Here is a 10,949-nt window from a genome sequence, read left to right on the forward strand (position 1 = left end):
TACCAATGCAACCACTCCCCACGCATAATTACGGAAACCTCTAACGGACGCGACGTTTGATTAGACACGACTGTTGAGAAATTTGAATCACGTCGGTTCCGAAAAATCACGCCGGTTCCTCACCATGTCGGCTACAAGCCCGAGTTCGAATACTCGAGCCCAACTCATAAGCAAAAGAGGTCGGACTCGAGTAGGGACACTGTTCATACCCTGACCCAACACTAAGACCGAGGTCCAAATAAGCCAGAAAGGCCCAATCCGTAAGATTGGCCTTCGCATGTAACTGACCTCCCTAGAAGAGGTCGGATTCGACACAGGTTCCACTCTAAGGAAGTCGGGCGCATAGGTTAGTTGGCAGATAGTGCTTATTCAAATAAGTAACTGCCCCTAAAATCTCTCAACCCACTTCCAAGGGTCATATCTCAATTTTCCTAAAATAAAGGGACGGTTATCCTCCTTAAAATGTAGAACTACTCCAACGGTGGTTATTGGTTCACCACTATAAATATACTGACACCCCTCAGGTATCTCTAAGTTCCAAGACTCTCTAAACCTGCTTAGGCCCTTGCTGACTTAAGCATCAGAGTGTCTTTGCAGGTACCACCCCCATTCTTTCATACACGCCAGTCGGACGGAGGCCCCTGACACAAACCAAGTCGGAGACTTCCTTCTTCAGACGATTGGGCCAACCCAACGAGTCCAGCTCACTAATTTCCGGTTACCCAACGTAACAAGTAGTAAAAATTTTTCATTTTTTTATTATTGACTCATTTAATTAAATATGGGAACAAAAAACTTCATATGTGAGATAATGGTGTTATAATTTGGGAAATATGGGAGTTAAAAATGCCAACGGGTGTTTTTCAATTTATTCATTTCTAATAATAAATAAAAAATTTAAAAAGTTATTTAAAAAAAAAACATTAATAGGCGTTTTTGACATAAAATAGCATTTTATATCTCCACATATACAAGCTTACTACGACAACAATTTCTCTTCCTCTATCTCCGTCTTCTTCACACTTACAAGACCATAATGAATCAGCCTAAAATTTGTGAGAGCGTAACTCTGCTTCTGTATGTGTTAAAAAAATTGAAGGCTATGGTTAATATTATTGTACGAGTCAATTTTGACTTTTGAATCATCTAATTAAATCTGTTTTCTTTATTATATATACAATTAAATAAAAAATTATTATTTATATTTATAAAATAATATTATGTAATTAATTTAAGACACATACAGAAATATAGTTAAAATTATAATTTTAGACTATTACAGTAAAAGAAAGCCCAATCTTAATTGTTGATATGTACGTAACTGGGAATTAGGATGCAGAAATTTCTCAATGAAAAGACATGAGATCACCAACCTGGTCTCATCTGTGAGTATGAGTCTAAGAAAGCTACTTTTGCAATTTTTTTATTAGTATACTGTACGCTCGAAATAATTGACCATCCATTAAATTAAATTAAATTGTTTGTTTCTTCACTTTTTCATTTGTTTAATTGGCAACAATATGTTGCAGCAGTGCCCTTTCGTGTTTTAATTTAGTTTGTGTTTTTATTTTAATATTTTTATTTCTTAAATTTTATAAAAAAATATTTTTTTATTATAATATTCTAAAAATAAAAATATTTAAAATAAAAATAAAAACGTAAACTAAATATATATATATATATATTAAATTATTACTTCTTCTATTTAACATGTTGCCAATTAAGTTTTAAATTATGGAAGTAGCTATCGTTATTTAATTAATAAATAATAATGGTTTATTGTCACACTTTATTTATTGTTTTTTTTATCTTAGTTAAATGTTATTTTTTTAACTGTGTCTGAAGATAGTAATATATGTTAAACATGTGTATTAAACATGTGCCTAAGAAATTAAAAATCTTTTAGGCTCTAGCTATGAAAAATCAAAGAGAGAGGCTGCTATCCTATATATATAGAGCCAACAGTTGATATACCAACTTCTTACCGGTGATGCAGCTACGCACACAGCATGAACCTTTAATCATGAATTCATCTTTGATAGCTTAAGCGTGAGAAACGAGTTATAATATAATGTAATATAATGTAGTAAATTTATTTTAAATTATAAAAGAATATCTCCATTTATCATGTGGAAATTATGTGATTCCAAGCCTGATATATACATACACTATATATCTATATAATAATGCAGACACGAAAACAGAATTCCGGTACAATCTATTCTCAAGAATTTACACCAATTCGATTCCGTTCAAGCTACTTCGAATATTGTGCTTTATCACCTTTAATCTGCTGGTGCCAGCGTAATTTATTCTCCTATTAGCTAGAGTCTTGTTTAACAGTTAAATGTCTAACCTCTTTTGAGAGATGGATTTTGTTAGTGAGTATTGTTTCGAAAGTTAAAAGTTAAAACTGGAGTTGTTTTAGACTGGAAGTTGAGGTTTAGATTTTTTTATATTTTTATTCATATATTTACTATAAATATAAAAACTAATTTGATTATACTATTTATAAAATTTTATTACAAATATGAATTGTCATGAAATTATTCATTCCAAAAGTTTAAACTGATAGAAAGAGACAACATATGTTGCCGTTCAAGTTCCTCGTGAGGAGGTGGAAGTGATATCTGCGAGGAATTTTGATGCTTAAGTTAACAAAGGTTTAAGCAGGTTTTTAGTAAATTGAGTCATAAATATACCTATCGGTCGCAGAGAGCACAGGAACAACGCGAGTATGGAAGAAGAAGGTACAACAGCAGTACGACGCGTTGCTTCTTCAGACAGTAGCGATGACGGTGAGGTGCGTTAGTGACAACGTGACAAGAAAAGGAAAGTAAAGCAGTTGCAGTAGAAAGAGAAAAAGATAAAATGTGAAAAACTAGGGTTGTGATGAATAAATAAGATGAAATATTTTTTATTTTAATAGGTCTAAAGTACAGTCTATTATTCACGTTATTTATATCCTCTATTATTTATCCAACAAAATTCGTAAATTAGTTAGTCTAAAATTTTATAAACTTTCGACACTTGATTAAAAGAGAATTCATCATTTTCACTTAATTGAATCTGGGTCGATTTAAAAATTTTAGATAAAATATTAGATTATTTTCATAAAAATCATATTTACTCATCTATACATATAAAATAGATTCCTATTTTTTTACATGTCATTTTTTTATCTCAATTAAATAGTGCATGAGAATTATTTTTGATTATCTTATTTACATTATTAAAGATATAGATAAAAAAATATTTCACTTATGTCAGTTATAAACAAGATAAATATAAATTTCTGTTTACATGTATTTCATCTAAAAAAATAACAAATAGTTATTACTTATCTCATTATGCTACCAATGAGATCAATTTTAATATATGTCATTCGTAATAGCAACGAAATATGTTTATGTTGTGCCTATATACAGTGGCAACAAAATTTTACATATGAGAAGTGTTTCAGTCTAATTCATTAATAATTTGGGTTCGGTCACAAGTCACCGATCTGAATCAGGAGGCGATCCGCGCGACACCTCTCATTCCATAAAAAATTTAGACAGCTAGTAGAAATTTTTAGGCAAGTGGGCCTGATTACAAGGGGCCTATCCGAGTACGGAGTATAAATGGGGAGGGACCTATTTCTCAACAAAGGTACGTTATCCTACTAACCCTAATTGGCCGCCTCTTTGTACGGACATTGATTTTAGTATCGGAGTATCCTTGCAGGTGGTCCCACCCGCCGACACGCCAACAAATAGGTCGAACATATCGCTTCAACAGCTCACACTCAGGTCCAGATCTTCTCACTCCCTTGCTCTGTCATTCACATCACCAATCCACCAAACACCCGAACAACTGAACAAAAAGGATTTTTGGTGGAAAGAAAAATTGAGTGAGAGAATGATGAGAAAGAATGAGAAAGACGAGGGTAAAATTAAAGTGGAATAGACTGTGGTAGAACATATCAGATACGTGACGGAGATAAATAGTAAAAATATAAAATATTAACTTCAACTATGTTAAGTATATATACTGAAATGATTTTACTAGAAAACTAATTAGAATGTAGCCAATTTAAAATCAACTAATTGAAAAATAAATTTATTATAAAAATTAATTTTTTATTATCTTAATTTCGAATTTTAAAATTAAAAATAAAAATTATTTTTTAATTAGTTAGTTTTAAGTTGACTACATTTTAATTAATTCTCTAAATTTTTTCATACTACACTACTAGGGCTTTTTGGAACGAAAATCTCAAACTAAATTTATTCCGTCTGAAAAATATACATAGTTATTTCAATACCACTTGTTATTTACTTTGCGCCAAAAATCAAAATTTTATTAAAACCGCCTTTTAATTTCAGGGAATTTCAGTTTTTGAGTGCCTTCTCCCTACTAGTATCACAGCTAGGTTACCTTGCCAAAAACCAAACTTTTTTCAGAACCGTCTTTTGGTTTCACCGTTTCAAGTTAGTTCTTCATCTCCTTCTCCCTCCTTCTGTGTGTGCTCTGCCTCTGGTCTGTGATTGCCGCTCGTGCTTCGTGCTCCTTCTACGTGCTCTGCCTCTGTTTCCCGCCCGAATTTCAATTCCACGTCGATCGTCTGTTTCTCCTTCATACAACCCCTCCAAAGGCACTCATCTCTTAGCAAGAAATCCAAGATCACACGATTCTCCTTCCACCGCACACATGGAAGACAAACAATGCAGCCTTCTTTGCCTCACCACCATCTTCACCGTCCTCCTCCTCCCCGCCGCCGCAACCACCGCCACCACCAACATTTACCTCATCAGGTGCGTCATCCTGCTCCAGACCCAAAGTAGTAACTCCTCTGTCCCTCCAGTAAATATCAACTTTCCCATCCCCAAGACCCCTTGGGACCAAGGAATGAGATATCCCGGAACAAGCTTCGCCGGCGGGTCCGAACCCTTCCCCTACCCCTTTCTTGCCCTACATCGTGGGAATGGAAAGCACTCGCCCCTTTGCCCCCGTCTTCATTGTGGCCAACTTTCTTGATTACCGTAACGGCACCAATTTCACGACGCCGTTAGACGTGGTGTTCCCGGCCAATTTCACGATCTTTGCGTCTGCGCCGTCGCCGTTAGACGTGGTGTTCCCGGCCAATTTCACGATCTTTGCGCCTGCGCCGTTAGACGTGGTGTTCCCGGATGCTGTCATGAGTAACATCAGCAATTACTCCCCGAAGGTGTATGCTTTTCTTCTGAATATTGAATTTTAGGGTTAGGTTTTGGTATATTCAATGGTCCGTGAATACTTGAATCTTATGTAGTTTTCAATTGGAATTGTATGTTTGTGTAGACCTATATTCAATTGTGTATGAAAATTGCACAGAGCATTAACAATTCTTTCAAAGACAAACAGATAGTGTATGAACTCTTTTTGTTGAATAGCTTAAAAGCAATGCAATTGTAAACGCATTTTGAAATGATTTGAGAATGTTACAATCTGTTCCAACATTTTATATATTAATTCTAGAAAATGCACATGGCACGGTCATTTGAGAAGCATTAGCAGTAAGTTGTCACTAAGAGTTTAACACCATTAGAAGCTATACAATGATTTTTGAGTTAAGTACAGTAAGCTGCAAATACACTTCCAACACCCTTAAGCATTAGTATCTTGGCTTTGGAATACCCAAATAGCCTGCTCTTTTTCTTCTTCCAAGTTCTGTCCCTGAGCTTGCAGGATTAACTGAAAGCTGCTCTGTTTCTGTTTGGGAGAATGTTGATACAACACTCGGCCAATGCTTCTTCGGGAGGAAAGGCAGAATTAGTCCCTTGGCTGCAAGCTTTAATCCATGCCTTAAAGAGTTAGTCTGAGGCTGAGAGTCTTAATAAGGTATTTACCATAGCATACCATTGATTGATAAGCTGTGCAATGAAGGTTAGTAACAGAAGAACTATCATAATTAGTTCCGAAGTTCTGGCTTCAGTTGATTTAGAACCACTTTGAATGACAAATATACCAAACACACCTGCTTCACACAAGAGAGAAACACTTTCCACAACATGGACACTCCTGCTGATGTATGGCTTTATGGTAAATAAGTAAATAAACTGTACTAATGTAATTACCAGAGCAAAAAGGCTTTTACTTGTTTTTTCTGGTGGATAAGCTACAGATATCATTCCCATACCAACTCTTCTTAATAAGTCAAGGATGATATAGTATTGTTGCATGCATCCTAGTACCCTTCTGAAAATGGAATTTTTGTTTTCCTCATTGCTATCTTCTGAGTTGACCCCCTTAATTCTTTCATTCCCGCTTTGGCCGCTTTCGGTCCACTTGGTCATGGTATTTAGTTCATGCTGATCGCCTAGGACTAACGCTGGAGAACCCTTGCAATTATCAAAGAGAATTCCAAAGCCTGAGAGGAAAGAAGATGGTAATCCATCCCTGTAAAACCACTTTCCCGTGGTTGGCTTCCCGACAAAAAGGAACCATAACTTCTTGTACCACACTTCTTGATTAGGTACTTTGTTGAATTCTTTGTACTGGGCAAATTTTCCTGAGTTGATTACAATAATAATAAATAGGGATACTGATAAGATGAATGCTGCAGGGATTGCCAGCAACAACACCCCTGTTATAATTCCTCCCCTTGTTGAACCACCTGCATAAAATTGTAGTTTTGAAAGCTTTTCAAAGTTTGCACTTGCATTCATCTTAAATATCCAATTTGTTAGATTTCAGGTGGATGAAATTAGTCATTGCAGAAGCTAGTCTTACCTTTTATTAGGAAAGCATCTGAAAATGTTTGTATTTAAATTATAATTTGATATTGTTATCAATTTCTTACATTTAAATTCATTGATGGATTGGAAGTAGGACAGTTTGCACCTCCCAAAGCAAGTATGTTTATTGCTTCTAGATTCGCAGAGGAAAGCAAAACCATTGCAGCTATCAGTGATGTTGCTATTGTTCCAGCACTCACAAATGAGTACAATGCAATGCATATTGCAGGGGCAGAATCTGAGCATATGATGAGAATTAGAACCATAGATGCAAAATACTCCTAACCTTGTTATCCATATAAAATAGAACACGTTCAACCAAAGTTTCGTTGGTTAGAAAGATAAACATGGGAATTTGAGTTTTAATAACAAGTGGAAGTTTGTCTACGAATTATTTCATTATTAGTTAAAAACATGTAAGGAAGGAAAAGAGGTATCCATACAATGCTTGAATACAAGTTGGTTGGATGCCAAATTTTCATTTCCTGAAATATCAGTTACCTTCCCTGCAGGAATGGTAACTGACACTTCATTCTCTGATTCTGCATGGACTGTCAATGAGTACAAAGCTCTGGATAGATCCTGTAACCTACAAGAAAGAAAATGAAGATTTGAGCATTACTTAAACCCCTTAATGACAAGATTTATGATTACTTCATAGGCTTCTTGTTATGCTTGATATGCTTATTGTTACTCTCTCTGAACCTGCCTTGTCAATCTTCCTACCAAGACTTCTATCATAGAGGCGTCAAAGCCAAATACTGGCTTTGTGAACTCGGCAATGATGTTGATGTCAGAATCCCTTGGTCTACTGAGGGAGCTGGTCCTTAGTGCCACACTAGGTCTCATGGAATCTACCAAAACAGACAGTAATAATAAGAATTTGCTTACACCAAAAGCTTCTAAGAGATATCTGCTTTTAGTGTTGTAAGAACATATTGTAGCATACCGAAAAGGAATGTAATCGGAGCAACAGGAGAGACGGGGATGCCTGTTCTTCCAAGTATTGATGTAGCTTGTAATTCAATTGTGATGATCTCAGTTCTGGAGATGTTATTAAGCTACCAAAAAAAGTTTTGCATTACTTCTTTCATCAGCAATATATTGGAATATAATTGCGAGAATTCTGTTGGTTTTCTAACTTTTTCAGCAAATGACTTATACCAATGTATATGGTAAGAAACCTGAAGTATATCAGATAAACAATATCTTTGCTTACCATGAAAGAAAATCGGCGTGCCTCGTTACTTCTATCATGGAAAGGGGTTAAGATACTGGAGTTAACGTGTAGCGCTCTTAGAATTTGCTCTGTTGAATTTCTTATAGGAATGCTGAAGTCCAAGAAAATTATCATGTCCTCTGGTTTGCATGTTGCAATGACAGTTCTTGGGATACTGTTAATTTTCAACTCATGATGGAACAGAAGTCCAAAAATCCACCATTACTGGTCTTCTATCTAAGACATAGGTTTAAATGTATAATGTGAGACCATAACATTGCTTGTTAGGAAAGAAAAGGTTAGCATTTGAAGTTTTGAATTGTAAATAGAACCTTACCAAAGTGAATAATCAAAGTAGAACCATTAGTTCTCATGAACTTGTTTCCAGCCTGGTCAGCACAAATATTCTCCACCATCGAGATCACGGCATGCCCGTACACATTTTTCGAGGAGAGAATCAGGTCAAGACTATACTTAAAACCTGGTTTGATAATTTGGAATGAAGATGCAACAACCTGGGCAGGACCAGCTATCAGAACCTTACACAATAAATATAGAAATGTCGTAAACTTTTTCAATTTTTTTTTTTTTGAGTAAACTACTAAAATAGTACCCGAAAGTTTATGTCGCTGACAAAAAGAATGAAATATGTTAACCATAAATAAGCCTCCAAAAGATTTAAAAATGCTACAAAAAGAACTGGATATTAAATATTAAATATATATTCTAAAAAAGATTTTAGATATCAGATTTTGATACAAATTTTTGCAATTATTATTAAAAAAATAAGATCTTTTCATCTTTAAAATTTGGTAATTTTATGTGAATTTTTTGAAGAAGTTTTTATTATTGTGAATTACCACATTTTTTTGAAAAAAGAATATAGAGGTCAAATTTTGTTCCAATTTTTTGTGCACCTTCTAAATATTTATTCAAATATTGCAACAAAAATTCATATCAAATGGATAACACATTTGCTAAATACAATTTTTTTGTCACTTACAAAAAATATAATAATTATTTGTTATTTTGTCGCATTTTCAAATAATTGAAGAGCTGTTTTGTCGTAATATCTTTCAAAGATTTTTTTTGTCCGCGGCTGAATCTTTTAAGTACCAAATTTGTAGTTAACTTTTTTTTTTCCATTTAAAACAACAAATTATTACTGCCTCCTGTTCAAATTACATGTCCCTTTAGAAAAATTAGATAAATGTTATTTTTAGGACAATGCTTTGTTTATCACTAGAAACCAACTTACATCAGAGTTTGTTGAGTTCTGACATTTGAATCCACCTAATCCAGTGCATAGTTCACTGAATGTAATATCAATTGCTACCCTTTTTCCACTTGTGTATGTCTCTTCACTAGTAATGGCTGCAGTTGGAGGTAATCCATCAGCTAGCCCGCAATTATGGATTTTAGTTAAGCTCAAAATAGGATTAGGAAAGTGCCATTTTTACTTAGAATTTCAAATGATGATAGCAATGTATGTTTAGCTTACCTATGAACCATGAGTAAACTGATGAGTTTCTTTCTCCTTTGTTTGTAGTGACATTGAGAAGAAAATAATGCTCCTGGTTTTGTGTCAGGTTCTTCAACACAATGCCATGACCATGGCAAGGGTACGCTTTGCCATCAAGCTGTTCAAGCAAAACACCGCGCCAACAATGAATTCATGTCAAGAATCTTTCTCAAGAATTTGTTTGGTATTTTTTTTCTTAACGACTTTTAAGTCTATTACAAAATTCTTCAGAGACTTACTTATCCTATTTATCTTAGTAAAATATACTTTACAATTCAACCCAAAAGAAAAAAGGTAAGGAAGTTCAAGAAGATAAATGCATACCTCACATTGAAATTAACAGTTATATCTCTTGCAAGCATTGTAACCATCCAAAGTTTCTACTAGGAACTGAAAAACAGCATTAGAAGACCTCGACCTCCGTGGAGGAACACGACTGAAAAAAGTGAACATAGATTGTTGTTTCAGCTGAGATAAACATTGCTGCTACCACCTCAACCATGAATGTAACACTAACAATAGCCCACAGTGGAAGAAACTTGAGTTGCCATTGTACTACAATCACATTGAATGCAAAAGTTGAGGGATGAAAAACCAAATAAAACAAAAGAAAAAGAAGCAGCAAAAGGAAGAAAAATATGAATATGAGTGAGGGTTGGAGTAGTACTACATATACATTTATGTGCTCAAAGGCTATATAAATGGAAGAAAATGCAGTAAAAGCTAAAGACAACTACCTTCCAACTATTACTGACAGCGTCATAACTGCTGTTTTAAATACCTCGGTAGTACCTCACATACCTCATTATTAATTTCTTCAACAACATTCAAACTTGGAAGACTTTCTTGTTCTTTTTCTTCCAGCTATAAAAATATTTCATCTACATTGGACTATATTAATTAATTGAACAACGCATGGTACTTGATTGCTTCATTGCTAATTGTACCCAAACCTATATCATATACTTATATCTCCTTAATTGTTTTTTTGATATTCTGGTACATAGAAAGAAGCAAATCAACATGTATGTGGTTAAAATGATATGAAGTGTCTTTCTACATAAAATGAGATGAAGTGTTTGCCTTTCAAACAGTAGGACATAATAAATAATGGGGGTGGCTATACCACCTAAAAATTGTACTTTTTTATTATTTGATAATACTTGTTAATATGAAAGTATAAAAATAATAAATATGATCAAATTAAAACTATTGTCAAATAATTAAAAAATATAATTTTAATTTTAACTACGCTTTTTAAATTATCAAAGTTTTATAACCACCGCAAAATACACCTAATAAAATAAAAAATAAAATCACAGAAAATAGTTACTATACAAAGAGTAGATATTACAATGTAACATAGGTAGGGATGGTAATGCGGGCCGGCCCGTCCCAACCCGCCTCATCCCACCTAGGCCCCGCACCATAAACGAAACGGGCCGGCCTG

General features: G+C 34.4%; 1 protein-coding gene across 2 annotated transcripts; it reads right to left on the reverse strand.

Annotated features, from left to right (window-relative positions):
- Positions 1 to 5,524: 5,524 nt before the first annotated feature.
- LOC107495410 (uncharacterized) lies at positions 5,525 to 10,035 on the reverse strand. Of its 2 annotated transcripts, XM_052263480.1 has the most exons (10): positions 9,824 to 10,035; positions 9,479 to 9,617; positions 9,236 to 9,351; positions 8,315 to 8,492; positions 7,978 to 8,214; positions 7,708 to 7,819; positions 7,468 to 7,612; positions 7,202 to 7,347; positions 6,824 to 6,996; positions 5,525 to 6,637 (listed from the first exon to the last, which is right to left on the reverse strand). In XM_052263480.1, the coding sequence occupies exons 5-10, from the start codon at positions 8,110 to 8,112 to the stop codon at positions 6,611 to 6,613; spliced, it is 738 nt and encodes a 245-aa protein (XP_052119440.1). In that variant the 5' UTR covers positions 8,113 to 8,214; positions 8,315 to 8,492; positions 9,236 to 9,351; positions 9,479 to 9,617; positions 9,824 to 10,035; the 3' UTR covers positions 5,525 to 6,610. The 2 variants fall into 2 exon arrangements, with proteins under 2 accessions (XP_052119440.1, XP_052119441.1); XM_052263481.1 differs by lacking the exons at positions 9,236 to 9,351; positions 9,479 to 9,617; positions 9,824 to 10,035 and having other exon boundaries at positions 7,978 to 8,321.
- Between the last annotated feature and the right edge of the window lie 914 nt (positions 10,036 to 10,949).

Source organism: Arachis duranensis, chromosome 6 (assembly GCF_000817695.3).
Source record: "Arachis duranensis cultivar V14167 chromosome 6, aradu.V14167.gnm2.J7QH, whole genome shotgun sequence".
NCBI classification, from domain to species: domain Eukaryota; kingdom Viridiplantae; phylum Streptophyta; class Magnoliopsida; order Fabales; family Fabaceae; genus Arachis; species Arachis duranensis.